The sequence below is a fragment of the Artemia sp. Qi Xiang Cuo genome, chromosome 16 (assembly GCF_049724085.1).
Source record: "Artemia sp. Qi Xiang Cuo chromosome 16, ASM4972408v1, whole genome shotgun sequence".
NCBI lineage: Eukaryota > Metazoa > Arthropoda > Branchiopoda > Anostraca > Artemiidae > Artemia > Artemia sp. Qi Xiang Cuo.
Window position 1 is genome coordinate 55,673,494 of NC_142809.1, and position 15,935 is coordinate 55,689,428.

General features: G+C 35.4%; 1 protein-coding gene across 1 annotated transcript in view; it reads right to left on the reverse strand.

Moving 5' to 3' along the window:
• LOC148943114 (ras-specific guanine nucleotide-releasing factor 2-like) overlaps positions 1 to 15,935 on the reverse strand; it is a 441,376-nt gene that overhangs the window by 28,270 nt on the left and 397,171 nt on the right. Inside the window, exons 16-17 of the mRNA XM_089102441.1 lie at positions 6,740 to 6,849; positions 1,454 to 1,555 (exon numbers count right to left, since the gene is read on the reverse strand). Coding sequence (XP_088958567.1) covers positions 1,454 to 1,555; positions 6,740 to 6,849 — 212 coding nt within the window. The remainder of the gene's footprint in view (positions 1 to 1,453; positions 1,556 to 6,739; positions 6,850 to 15,935) is intronic.

The window sequence follows — 15,935 nt, forward strand, 5'->3', positions numbered from 1 at the left end:
ACTACCCCACAACCCTCAGGGCAAGGGTTTTAAGTAATACCCTGGGGGCATATAAGAACAATATTGGCACAATTTATTAGTTAATGATTTTTTCCTTTAGAGCAGGGCAGTTCCCATCGAAGAAGTTGTAGTAGAAACTTCGAAAAGTGCTCATTCAATAGGAAATTTGAGTTGCTTTTGCCCTTTTTAATAGTCAAAAGTGATTGGAAGACGACTAACACCCCTCTCACGCCCACCATTTCCCCAAACACATCCTATCAAAATTTTGAGAAAGCTATGTTGTTTAACGTATTTGAAAGTTCTGGAAATTCGATCTTAGAGGATGACAACCACCCTAACAGACCTTAGAGTAAGGGTTGTAATTTATGCCCTGTGGGCATATAAGGTGTTTTTAGAAAGCGTCGTCGTTTCCAAAACGGCTCATTCGATTAAAAATCGAAAGGCCCAGTGCCCTCTTTAATAGTCGAAAGGGATTAGAAGTCTTGACATTTTTATAGAAAAGATCGAAGTGGGTATAATGTATTATTTTTTGTCGTTATTGTTGCTTAGACCAGGGCACTTCGTATCGAAGGAGTTGTCGTGGGAACTTCGAAAAGGGCTCATTCGATTGAAAATAGAAAGGGCTGATGCCCTTTTTAGTAGTCGAAAGTGATTGGAGGGCAACTGATCCCCCTTCCACTCCCACCCACCCACGCCAATCCCCCCCCCTATTTCTGCTCTTAAAATTTAACCAAATCAAAATAGCGTAAGTGTATCCAAGCTATCAAAGAAAGTAAACAGATTTTTTTGCGAATAGTATCAAGTTTTCCATTTCAGATCAACTAGAGGAGGTATGAAACTAAATTAAACAGTACTAATTGTGTCCATTGCTGAAAATTTTTCTCCAGGATACAAATAGTAGGCCAAACTACAAAGTCTTACAAAATTAAAGATTTAAAGTATTATTTTCTTTTTACCTGAAAAGAATATGTCAATATAAAACGAACAGAAATTAATTTAAATTTTTTTTTCCACAAAATAAGTTTTTCAAAAAAAAGTAAAGAACTCCACTAAACCAAAAATGAACAAAAATAGAATCAAATAATCTATCAAGCATAAAACTACCACAAATCAGCATTGATAAATAAATGAAACCCAAAAAGAACAGAAATTACAATAATTAACCGAGTCAAACTCAAAACGAGCAGAAATCTACATAAGTTGGGTGCAAAACCCCTATGCCTTCCCAAGATCAGAACAAAATTTGCGCTTAACTGAAAAAATACAAATGAATGTGCATTGTCAGTTTAATATACATATACTGATATTTAGTAATCAAAAGGTTAAAATTATTTTATTTATTAAAGATATAAAAGTAAAAACATTTATATTTTTTCAGTTATTTTTTCAGTATATTTTCATTTAAAACCGACTGGCGTGAATATACAATTCAAATGTTAACTAAAGCCTTTACCTCCTTTGCTCTTTCTGCTTCTCCTCCACCATTGCTGTCCTTTAGTTACAGTTATTTCTCTACTCTGACTCCTTTCTCGTTCACTCGCTTCTGAGCCATAACCTGAAACTTCGCTCGGATTAAGCGTCAAAAATATCAGAAAAACATCGCAAAAAAATGATACAGAGGACCACTCTGTATAAAGCATACCAACAAAGTATTTATAAAATCTTTTAACTATGTATGTATGCATATATTTACATAAATACACATGTATATCTGTTACCGTGAATGTCCGAAATCTAGTTAATGTCGACATTCACTGGTGAATGTCCAAAGTTCCTTTTCCTCTGCTTGGATTCAATTAGCTTCGCAAGTCAGATTTTTCAGTCTTGTGCAAGCTATGATGGTAAATTAAAGCTAGGTTAGGTTGGATTATGCTAGTTTAGGTTAAATTTTGTTACATATATATATCAGAAATGGGTTAAAACCTAACTTGTCATCGTCAAACCATGCTTTACAATTGAAAAGTTGACTGGCAACGCTGACTAAATCCAAGGAAAAAAAGTATTTTGGACATTCACCGGTTAATTTCGGCATTTACGAATTTTGAACATTCACGGTAGCATTTTCCACAAATATACATATGAACCAACAATTTTTGATCAAGATCAAATTATCTTCATATATAACCTAGAATGATTTAAGCTGAGGATTAACCTGATGTTTTAAGCATCCTAGATGGAAGTGTGAGCAAAATGAATGAGCTTTTAGAGGTTTTGCGAGTTCAGGGTACTAGAATATGTTTGAAAATTAATGTTAAGGAGTGGTTCTGAGGCATGGGCACAGATCGTCCTCCGGAATTAGGACTATAATGAAAGAAAGGTTGAGATGGCTAGGGTACGTTATACGGATGAAGGATGACAGATTTCCCAAGATTGTCCTTTTTGACCAATCGTCTAGGGCTAAACGAAAGGCACTTCGTCCTCGGTTGGGGTGAGAAGATGTCGTAAGGAAGGATTTATGGGAAATGTGAACTTCCTGGGATGGTGTAAAGAGGAAGACTTTGAATATATTGGGATGGAGGAGGAGTGCGTGTAGTTGTGTTAGCCTCAGGCGGCTTGGTGGCACGGTGATTTGCTAGTAGTAATAGTTAAGCCTGGTATACTCTTAGAACAGGCTAATTCTATTGTCTTTAAACTCTTTTTCTTGCTTAAGAAATAGCTAGAGGTTAGGTCAGCACGCAGAAAATAGGCTAGTAAAAACAAAGATTCACAAATGTAGACATTGTCTCTTTTACCGAAGCTGTTTATTTTATTTTTAAATAAGAGTAAAGCAACAGTGAAAAGTGAAATTTTCCCACAGAAATAATTTCATTTATTGACAGTGATTTATGTTTGTTTTAAGTTCTAATTCATATCTGGTTATCTTCCGATAAATACACCTCTTTACTTTTCTTCCAGAAGCCTATTTCTGAAAAAAAGTTTTTAGAATCAATTTCTGTTCATATTGAATTGACACCATTTCTTATTCTTTACTAAATTAAAAATTTGTTAATTTTTTCGGTTCTCCTGTACAATAATTAACAATTTGGCTTGTTGTTTACACTTCAGACAATATTTTGCAACACATCTTAGTTTGGTTTTACTATAGGACTATGGATGGATGGGTAAATGAAATATTATTAACATAATTGGATTAAAAATCTCCATGGTTTTTGGCCTTCTTTAAGGATGAAGTCAAACTGATGCTCATCAGTTTAGAACCTCGAGTATAGTGTAACATTGACCAATGGCATCATTATAATAATTTTATTAAATTTTTTGTAACTGATTTTGCTTAACTGAATGGGTTTTGGCTCATTTATTAAAGAGTTCTGACTTGTTGTTCAAAAACTTAAAATAGAAAGCCGAGAAACAATGAAACTAGATTTATTCCTGGTTGATGTTCCCTTGGTTCTGAAATTTTAATTGAGGAGTCTTTATGCCCGGTCATTTTTAGCATATCAACAAAAAAAAAGAACATTTTACCATAAGCATCAATACAACTACATTTTTCTTTAAACACTTATTGTTCTTAATAAACTCCCATTGGTCTTCCCAACTTAAAATTAAAAATCTACTTGATCTCCCCATCCAACGCCCTTTAAAATTTTCAACTTGGTCCTTTAAGCTGTTAATCTATAATACCCTTTGTCGTTTTTAATTCATAATGTCCTTGGCCGTTTCTATTGCAAATACGTCCTTTTAACAACATGGATGTACATCGTATCTTTTGATTTGATTTAACATTCCTTTCAAGATTCCAAGAAAGCTCCCTCAACATTTTCAGAAAGTTTCAACTTAATACCCTTAGATGTTCCTGAGATATTGAAGATGTGTTTTGAAATCCTGGATGCGCATAGTGTCTTTTGATTTATTTAATCATGCCCCACAAGATTTTTTCAAAGTCTAACTTGATGCATATAGCCGTTCCTAAAAATTTTCAGATATGCCCTTTGACATTCTGACTGCACATAATGCCTTTTGATTTAGTCTAACATCTTTCTTTACATTTCCTGACGCACTCATCTTAATACGCTTAGCCTTCTTGGAGGCCAAGGATAGAACTGCCCCCCCGTCCAAATAGTCAAACAAATATGTAAACAATGAACAACTTTCATCATTTACAGCCCTTAACTCAGGGGCTGTGAGGTTACCATATAACCTCCGGAGGTATAGTTATCAGACCTTTTGGTTAGTTCTAACAAAATGGCTGTCTTAAAATTTTGACCAAGATCATAAGGGGAAAGATCAGCTAAGAAGAGTGTGAAAGGGCTGCTGGTTGCCCTCCAAAGACTTTTGAATTTTAAAAAGGGAACTAGAACCACTAATTTCCAGTCGAATGAGTCTCCTCTGACATTTTTACAGCAATCCTTCAGTATGAATTGGCCTGGAGAAAAAAAAATACATGGAAGCCACTTCGCTCTTTACCTGGGAAGTGCTTCTGCGCTCCATATGATATTTGGCTTCGTCTAGCAATCGAGTTACTAATTGGCAGCGCTCTACACTTTATTCTGAGCTACACAAGTGAGCTAACTTTGCAAAGTTCTTATGAGATAATAAACTGTTCAACCATCACTTGTTAACTGGTACTCCAAAGAGTTAAATTTGGATGTAAAAGCAGTAGTGATAACCCCAAGCGACGTTTTTTTGTCAGGATTGCCTCTTTGTCACAATTCTACTTTTTAAAGTAATAAGAAGCTTTAGCATGAAAGAGCGGAGCGGTGAGGAGGAGACAGTCCCTTTCATATATAGAATAATTTCTGTTCGTTTTAAGTTTTAATGTCGCTCCTTAGTTTCAGTTAAAAAACTTGTTTAAAAAAAATCTAATTTCCGAACGATTTTCAACTAATACAGGTTTGAATTTGGCTCACCGTAAATGAACAATTAACACAGAATTTTGAAAATTAATTTTGGCAAAGTTTCCCTCCGTGTAAAATTTCCTCTGGAAAGTTTACCTCCAAAAGCTACCCTCCCAATGTGAAAATCTCACCACATAAAACCAAAATTATTTATGGTGTGTATGAGGGGGCTGTCCCCTCACATAACGCCGGGAAATCTGGCTCCACTCCATGGAAAATCCTTTCCATCAGGGGAAATCCCTCCACGTAAAGTTCTTCTCTTATAAAATACCCCACCCACCAGGAAAATTCTCCCATAGACAATTCCATTCTAGCTGAAAGTTACCCCTTGAAAATTTCTTGCGGAAGATTCCAGCTGAATTTTTTTTCTTTGCCCACTTTTGTTTGAAGAAGACTTCAATTTCTGATTGTTTCTAAAATCATGCCGCAAATTCCCCCTCCGTGGAAAATACCCTTACAAATACCTCCCGCCCCAGAGCAGAAAGGTACTCCCGCAGGAAATTCCCTCTGAAAAATTTATCCTTCGGAAAACTCCCCCATGGAGAATTTCTCCCGTGGAAAATCCTCCACCTTAGGAAAGATCCTCTAGACAATGCCTACCCGATAAATATTTTCCCCGGACAATTCCTCTAAATATCTATACATGTAAAATTAAGTCGGCAAAGACAAAGTAATACAAATAAAAAAATCTTGTATAGGAATCTTGGCAAATTCCACCAGTGTAAAATTTCCCTTGGGAAGTCAGTCCCCGGGAACTTTCCTCCCCACGGAAAATTATCTCCGTAGAAAATCCCCCAGCTGTAAATTATTCCCCTCCCCGAAAAATGTCTGTTAACTTCCCACTAAGCAATACTATACGTAATCGAAGGACAATTTTCCTGACTTAAAAACCTTTCTTCCGGAGCTTGGGGGGGTTTTATGTTGTCCTTAAAGACATAGTTACCGGGCTTTTCAACTATGCTGAACAAAATGACCATCTCAGAATATTGATCGGATGACTTTTAGGAAAAAGGCCCAATCTTTTTAGTGACTTAAAAAGGGTGGTAGAAATTTAACTTCTGATCGAAAAGTCCTTTCTCAATAATCTAGGACTCCTAGGTTCGAGCCGATCACCCCTGGGAAAAAAATCAAACAAATAAACACGCATCTGTGATCTATCTTCTGGCAAAAAAAATAAAATTCCACATTTTTGCAGATGGAAGCTTGAAAACTCTACATCAGGGTTCTCGGATACGTTGAATCTGATATTTTGATTTTCACTAGGATTCCTTGACTTTAGCGGGTGTTTTATCCCTTTTTCCAAAATCAGGAAAATTTTCTCAGGCTCATAGCTTTTAATGAGTAACACTAAACTAAATGAATCTTATAATATTTAGAATCAACTTAATAAGCCAATTCTTTTGATACATCTATTGACTTAAAAATTTCGTTTTTTAGAGTTTCGGTTACTATTGAGCCGCATAGCTCCTTACGTATAGTTCGTTACCACGAACTGCTTGAAATGTGGTATCATCCTCAATGTGATATCATTCTACTGGCAAAAAATATAAAATTCCACATTTTTGCAGATGGAAGCTTGAAAACTCTACATTAGGATTCTCGGATACCCTGAATCTGATGGTTTGATTTTCACTAGGATTCCTTGAATTTAGCGGATGTTTTATCCCTTTTTCCAAAATCAGGAAAATTTTCTCAGGCTCATAGCTTTTAATGAGTAACACTAAACTTAATGAATCTTATAATATTTAGAATCAACGCAATAAGCCAATTCTGTTGATACATCTATTGACTTAAAAATTCAATTTTTTAGAGTTTCAGTTACTATTGAGCCGCATAGCTCCTACCACGAACTGTTTGAAATGTGGTACCTTTAAATGAGAAAGAAAATTGAGGTTAAAACTTACCGCTGCTGGTCCTTCTCGGAGATATACTTCTACTTCGATTTCTTCCGAATTCAGCATCGAGATAATTTGACGTTATACTTTCTCTTGGACCGGAATTCGTTTCGACCGATCTATAAGATAATATCTCAATGAACAACGCCACTCACATTATACGAATAAAAAAGTTTCTTAGATTATACCAGTTCAGGTCAAAGAAAGTGATAAACTTGTAAGGCAATTTAACATGGGAAGTTACAATTAAAACTATTAGCCCCAAAAATAGTGCAGCATCTGGCAACTTAAAAAAAGAGGAAATTATTTTTTTATTGATATTGTTAATCTACCTTTTTGTAGGATTAAGGCTAGAGTTTCTCTGTATGTGGTAACTAACCTGTATTTTTTTTTACGAATAACGGCTTAAGTTCATTATCTTGAAAAAATCTTTTGATTTTTTTTATTTAGCGTAAAGAGCGAGGTGTTGAAGAGGGGGAAACCTGCTTCATAAAAGTAATAATTTCTGTTCTTTTTAAGTTTTAATGTTGCTCCTTAGTCCTTACTTTCAGTTGAACAACCTTATTCTTTTATTAAATTTCTTATCGTTTTTTAAATAATAGTAGTATTGATACAATATCTACAGGAGGGGTGTCTCCCCATATAGCTACAATATCTACAGGAGGGGTGTCTTCCATATAGCTATAATATATACAAGCAGAGTGTCTACCGCCAATACAAGCAGACAGTGTGATGACCGATTCAACTACCGTGAAAATTCGTGCTGTTCACGAAACCATGGTTGTTATTTTAGTCTATAGTTGATAGTGGGAGTATCAAGAATGATTGGATTTGAGAAACAGAAGATCTTACGGAATCTAGTCAAATTGGAAAACTTTTTAGTGTTAGATGATGACTTTTTGGAATTATCTCTTCAACGGAAAATATTTTCTCTGGAAATACTTAACTGTATAATGGGATCTGATTCTCCATCCTTGGATTATTGTATGAAGCGTATGCATTGCGAATCAAATGCTTTTACTCAGTTTATTAATATATTAATTGAAACGAAGCAAAATGACATTGTGATTCTGCTTTTAACCACTACCTAGAAATTCATTCTTTAAAACAGTAGGAAATAAGTTTTTGTGACGATGCTCCATTACTCCTCCTCCTCCTAGAAGACATTGTTATTTTTTTTATTGATTTTGAGTCAGTTTCTTTCTGGCAGTGAGAGGGACAACATCGGAAAAATGTTTCATACATGTTCACTATGTTTCTATACATTGGGCAGCTGGTCATCATGTGAGAACTGTACTACAGTTGATGACTATAATGAAAAGTGTAGACTATGCAATCCATGTAAATTGCATAAAGGATATGTTGTACAAATTAAGGACTGTAATACCTGTCTTGAAGAGACTTGTGACTCTCATCCTAGTAGATATCTATGCTCCAATTGTCATTTTGATAAGTGTGACCAGTGGGAAAATATTTACCCTGGTATGATTGGAAAAAACCCTAAGCGTGACTTCAGGTTATTTCTAAGGGATTCGTATCGTCGTGGTTTTAAATTCTTTTGGCAAGAAGAATTTGGAGAACGTTTCAATTGTAAAAACATGAAGAGAGTATGGTTCCTGCGTCATCGTTGTGAGGACAATGCAAGTAATGATTATAAGCCTAGCGATTTTTATTTGGCTGTGACAGAAAGTGATTCTTCATATGAGAATATTGTGTGCGACATTACTTCAAATAATCAGATAGAAACAGGTGAATTTTTCAATATGAATCGTAATAGTATCATTGACTTCACAAGAAGATTTAATAAAAATGAAGTTACAATATATTGTGGAAAATGTGATCCGGACTTTGCCCAACAGGATCAGTACAAGTTGAATTCGAATCATCTGCCACCACTAATCATTGTCGACGACGATGATGATGATGATGAAAATCTAAATGACTATGAAGAAGAAGAGATCTAAACAAATGAAGACATTAGACTTTTTTATAGTGCATATATATATTTTATTAATAAAAAAAGTCACATACATTTTTAAAACACTTTATTCTTAGGGCACTGAAATCCATACTGTACAGGTCTGAGAGGATATTTTCTACTAGAAAGTCATTCAAACGTGGACTGTGTACATAAATGTTGAGAAATTCACTGAAAGTATAATCACGACATCGAAAAATGAAATAAATTAATGCATGAAAACCACAGCTTTTGGTCGATAGATCCTGTACTCGCATCCGATTTTGAATAATTGTATTCCTACTTCCTTCAAGGTAGTTTTTAATGTGTGGTGTTTAGAATGCATATGGTAGACCAAGAGGATAAAAAAATTCTATATTCTTCACTGTTTGAAAGATGCATAACCAATGACCCGTCTGCAAAGTCGATGGACTACTATTAACAATGATAATGGTTTTGTTAACAGTATGAATATATTGAAGGAAATCTACGGGTATACAATAGGATTTCTATTTGGACATAAAAGGATCCATGTTAAATACATTGATTATTTGATTGGTGTTCATGGTGCCAAGTCTAAAGGAACACTACCATCGGGTGTAATTTCCCAGTAGGGTTCAAATTGATTGACTGAGATTAATGTCACACTCTCTGTCAATGGTTTGTCAAAGGTACACTCCAAACGTACAGTACCCGTTCGGACAATACTCATATCTTGAGTACCAGACAAGTCCAAAACAATGATGCCATGACTTTTTGCGAAAATTGAATCAGTAATACCATTTTCATATAGTTGAGAATCTCGATCTAGGGATTGCATTGTCAACTCATATAGGGTCCTATAGGATTTATCAAAAGATAAATTGTAGAGGGGAATTCCATTTACTTTACAGACAAGGGAGGAAAGTCCAAATAATTCAAATTCATGTGGCAAGGTTGTCCACGAATCTATGGCACTGGCACTTTTTACAAAAGCCAAGGCGAGTTTCGATGGAATTTCACCATTGATAAATGAAGAATCGGTGTAGGTACTTGATCCAGTGGCAATATGACGTTGATTGGCGATCGTTTGAGGAACGAGCAATTTGATATTATTTCCAGAGGCTCTTAGTTTTTCAATTGCCCAAGCAGCAGAACTCATAACCTGTTGTTTTCGCATTTGAAGTATTGCCAAAGTTAGATTGACATTAGCATCGGGTGCTGCATCAAGTGTTTTTCTCAATATGAAATTGGACGGTGCAAGTTGTAACTTTATATCAATTTTAACATTGGGGGGCATCCATTGGGATATATTGAATATTTCATGATTGAGTCTACCAACTAAATGATACTCCTTGCTCACTGCCCAAGTGAGTTCACCGTCAGTATCAACATTTGTTCTATAGTTATAGCCCATTGGCAGACCTCTCAATTTCTTATAGGCCATTGGAGTCATCAACATAAATTGTATGTAACTAGCATAGTTTGATAGATTGTTGCTAGTGCTCACCAGTGTTCCATTTATGTAGACACATATTTGTTTAAATAAATCGTGTAGTATACCACTTTCGTACAGTGGTTCATCGAAATTGGAAGGAGGTGAATTGTAATACTTCTTCAGCACTACAACTTTTAAATCAGTAAATGTTAACGATAAATCTATGAAGTATCTTCATTGGAGTAAATTTGAAAATTTATGTTTTAAGAGAGTGGTTGTTATGGGTAGAATTGTTCATAGTATCTATTTTTACACTGACATCTACACTTTCCGCATTGAAAAGATTTAGAGATGTGGTGACAGTGGGATGAGATTCCCTGTGGGGTAGATATGCCATCTAGGAAAAGAAATCCCTTTTCGATCGAACAATTTTTCTTCTTGGTTTCTTTGCCTTACTTTTCTTTGACAAGAGTAATGGTAATGACGTCTATCATTTCTAGCCAGAATAGAGACTCTTGAGTGATGAGATGTGTCCCCTACTTTTATAACCCTTCTCACGTAGTTTTAATTACTCGTCAAGGGGTCAGGCAATGGACTTGAGTTTTTACTAAAAATTTTCTTTAAAATCTTTACCATCCCCCCAATCGTGTAGCGTAGAGGATGCAAAATCTGCAGCAACCAGCACAATATATTTTTTAGCCAGCGGTATTGCAGAACGAAACAGCTTAGCAAACCAACTGCCAAGACCTTATCCCGACATTGACGAAAGGCCTTTATAATAGTACATTTCATGACCCAATGGTCATGGTTGGAGAGCAGTAACATAACAATCAATATCAGGGCATACAAATGCATTTTTTCTATTAGACATTTTGTTGTTGTTGTCGCCGAATGGGTCGAAAATGACATGTAATCACGGCCAAACCTTTTGTTATTGCTGGAGGATCACCCAATTAACTTCTTAGTGTTAACTGACAGAGTTCCAAATACGAAGTGTTTACTGGTACATACTGAAGATGCTGTATATTATAGCGATGAACTTGTTTATGGGTTGTTTTTCGCTCAAGAACACGTAGGACGGGGACATTTAAATTACCAACTCTGGATGTTTCCACAAAGGAGGTCTAGAGGAATATGCAAGAGTCTGAGACGAGACCAGGTGGATAATCAGCAAAAATAACTTAATCCATCTCGCTAACAGTTCCAGCGTATTTCTCATTGATAATATTCTGTTTAAAGCCAAGAACATCTCTCAGATTATCATTGAGATTAATCAGTTCAGTGTCAACGGGTGAGGTAATGTAAATCCTATCATGTTCCATTGAATAATTAAAATGGAATGTACCCTTCCTTCGAAGTGAGATTTTTGTATTGATTGTGCGACATATATACGTCATAGTACCATATTCTTTATATTTCAACGTAACATCCGGGTATTCACTAGATTTATGTGCTTTAGCCCATTCATACTCGACAAAGAGTGACCAATCCTATGGTATAACTTTTATATTATACACACGATCCTTTCTCAGGATATCATAGGTATTTATGAGAATGCAGTCGATAAGAGCAACTTTATACTTTCCATCATCAAATTTGATGGCGGGGGAGAGTTTCGTGCAAAAATCACTTGTTTTATCCAAAGAATTGTCGAGAGGATCGGAGATATTGGAGATAAATGTCATATAAAAATCTTTGGCATTTTCAACAATTTCAACACTGATCCAAAGATAAAAATCAGAGTTGTATCTTAGCCAATAAGCAAGTAACTGTTCCATGCCACTGAGAGTCCAACTCTTTAACATCTTTTCAATCTGATAGATATTAGTGTTTTTACCTTTTTGTACTTAATAATCATAAAATCCACCAAGCATTTCACCGTCTTTGATGCTACGCGAACGATACGAAATGGAATTATTGTCCTATATTGTGGAAACTTTACAAAGTTCTGTAGACAACTAGTATTTACTCTTTTGAAAAATATCAGTAGTTCGATTGATTCGAACAGTATCACCAAACATTGAATTTCTTCTTTTTCTTCTCATTACCAACACCTTCACCATTGGAATACTGTTTAAGAAAAGTGTCAAATGTATTGACATCATGATGAACTTCTGTTGGGGTTGAGTTGGACAGGGATCGATGTGGACGTTGATTATAAATAAACATGATTTTATCCAAATCATGAATAAAATCAGCCGTATTTTTTAAAGTGAAATATCTAAAAATTAAAAGTCGAATAGTTCTTATCAGTCGTTCGGCCAATGGTGCCTTTATTTGACTATGACTATGATAGAGGATTGTAATATATTTCAGTAGAACCTTCTTTACATGGGGATTAACAAATTCACTACCACTATCCGTTTGAATCTTCTTATAGCAATCCGGTTCAAGGATGATTTCAAGAGCTTTAGCAACTTCATCGCCGCTCTTTGACCGCAATGGAATGGCATATGCATAGCGACAAAAAACACTGATTGTAAGTAGAATGTACTTGTAGGGGTGATTGTGACGCCGTTGAATCTCGTTCAGAGTCAAAAGATCTGCTTGTAATATTTGTAATGGGAAAAAGGCTTTAGTTTTTTGATAGTGATTACCACTAACTCTACGATTACGATGTAGAGTGTAACTTGATTCATTATGTAGATACCCTCCCGCCAGATTCTTTTCAAGTCCAGTCACTTGAGCAAGTGTGGTGGGTGAACTTAAACCTCTCACTTCACCAATATTCTCATAAACATGTTTCAATGCTTCAACCATTTTGAACGTAAACATGTAGTGAAGTGTCCACTTTCCATTTGCATACTAACAGGTGATGGTGAGGGGGATGCAGTGATATTAAGAAGTCTTCGCTTGACTCTACCACTCATAACTCTTGTCAAATCATTGTTTCCACTTGGCGTGCTAGTAGTAGTATTTTCCGAAAATGATTTAAAAAAATCTTTTTATATTTAAAATAGTTTCTTTAATCGTTTTAAAACATGTTTTTAGGGATTAAGACTTTTTGTGAAGTTTGCTGAGTTTTAAAAAGTATGCTGATGACTGTCATATGTTACAAGCCTTTTAATATTCGTAACAAAATCCGATAATGAAATCAAGTAGAATATAGGTCTTGCCATGGATTACAACCTGATTCCCATTGGCATCAATTTGAAAATGTTCACTGTCATTGATATATGTCAAGAGTCCTTCACATAGTTCGCGATAGAAATATGGCATTAGATCTGCAACACATGTCAGGACTTTAGACAAATCTTCTTCTTCTTCTTTTGGTATTATCGTTGTTGTTGATGATGTTGATGATGTTGGAGTCATTTCCTTCTTGTGATCAATAACATTTACTTTGAGGGGTCTCTCACGATAGGGCTTGTGTTTGTCCACTCGGCGAAGTGCATTTTGAAGCAGAATTAATTTTCCATCGTCGGCAATTGGTTCATTGTTAATGAATATATTGAGATTGTCATCGAAATTTTCCTTCGATAAAAGGGTAATTTCGATTGGTGTCAATCTATGGGGTTTGGCCATTCTCTCTCTAGAAAAAAGTTATTGAAAATCCTGAGCTGATGGGCAGTAAAAAAGTAAAATAGTTACCGCCTGCTTAACAAAGCCAGGTTAATTTAAAATCGTGCCCTTTATTTTTGAGTTCTACTGATTCTATAGACTGTAACATGGACCGATATGGCTTTTTGTGCTGTTCGAAATAATCCGAAAGATTATCTCTGCCTTTGGGTTGATTTAACAAAAATCAAGAAGCAAAATTAATGTTCTATCTTATGACACTATGTTTGAGTATGGCCTTCCTAAGTCGTGGCTTTGAATTACCTAGGACGGTGAATAAATGTCGATGTTCATGTAGTTTTTTCAGTGTCATGATTGCAAATAACGACCTTTTTTACTGTTCACCGGCAGATATACAGTAATTTCATTGTCAAAAATATCGGTGACTACACGTAAATCCTCGGGTGTTTTCTGATTCAGGTCCAATAGAATATATCCGTAGGGTCTTTTGGTAGCCTGATTGTAGGCCGAGAGTAGGAATTTCGGTTCACCCGGATACACCTGTCTTTTTAACGTTATAAGGGAACTGGAATCACGAACAACCCTGTAGATGATATAGTAGGTGCAATTCAAAGCAAGTGTTCTCATACACTTGCTCTGCTGAAAGAGATTGTGTAGAACCAGGGTTACTGAGATCCGTTGATGATGAGATCGGACTGTGAAAAATTGTATCATTTCCTGAGACCATTCTTCAATAGACTCAGCCAGATCGTCAATAATCAACCAAGAGTTTGATTCAATACTGTTGAAAATGTCAAGTCCATGTATGAATTTTATGTCTGGGGCAATAGTTTTTATTCTATCATGGGATTCTGTCCGAACACTGTAGCAATAGTAAATTTTCGTTGGTTTTTTTTAAAAGATTCGGTCACGATTTCGAATTATTTTTGTTAAAAGTATCATTTTGCCGAACATTGATGGCCCACACATAAAAGATCTAAATTGTGATTTTAATTGATACATGTCCCCTACAACAGTTCACCGAGACAACTTACTGTAGACTATAGCTGTCTAATGACTAAATAATTTCCCTACAACTACTCCGTTCAAGAATAATAAAAATGAGAAGAAGAAGACGAATAAAGAATCATATTTTCTTATATTATACATAAAAAAATTAATAACACTTAAAAAAAGTACTGCATTGAAAAAAGCACATTAAACGTGAAAAAAATACACTTTTTTTAAAAAATTTATTAATAATAAAAAATACAACATTTACATAGGCACTAGAAAAAAAACACTTTAATAGATACACTTTTTTTTTAATTTATTTATAAAAACATACAACATTTAATGAATAATGCACTTAAAATATCACATTTATTTACAACATTTTAAAAGGGCCCCCCCATAATGGGCCGGCCGCGGGGCCAAAAAACAATTTGAACACTTTTTTATTTACAAAAAAAACATACGACTCTGTCTTGCTATAAAAAAATACTGAGTTGGGAAAAAAAACTACTTCTGAGTTGTGAAAAAAAAATAATGCTGAATTGGAAAAAAATAACTATTAAAAAAAGAATCCAACTACCACCCAACCATTTACTATTTAATTTTTTCCCGACCGAGGCGATGTCTATAATCTCGACACACACTTTGGTCAGAAGTCAAATAATGTCCGAGGGGTAGCACCTTCACACCATCCGCACACACATAGACTTTATCCGACACGGGACACATGGCTATTTTGTCAACTACAACTGTGTGGTTTTTAAATTTTAAAGAGCGAATAACCATGACTTTCGCCCATGCTTTACTATATTTCACACAGTTTCTATGTACACTCATATCAAAGTTCTCATTCACGTAGTGTCTAGGCAACCCATTGCAGACTTTTTTGATTACCTCGTTGTGTGTTTGCACACAATACACCTTCGGACCTGCAAGCACACCACTGGAAATTAAGTCACTTCCCGTCTCTGATTTTAACATTAATAACTGATTTTGGGCCTGACGCTTCACTAACTCCGGGTAAATGGACTCGTCCTAACTAGTAAAGTCTATTTGAGAGATTGTGCGCGCGGCTTTTTCGAAATCTTCCGATCAATTTACAGTTACGGCTTTGGGCAAAAGTGACTTAGGAACACAACAATCCAATTGGCGGTTGTCCTCCTAAGCCTCGGGGTAACTATACACGTTGTGAAGGAATGACACAAGGTAATATTTTGAGAGGCTGGTTAGTATACTGCCAGCTGCAGCATTTTCATTTTGAATTACATTTCTTTTTTTTTCTATTTAAGAGGACCATATTCGAGTCTATGATGGTAAAT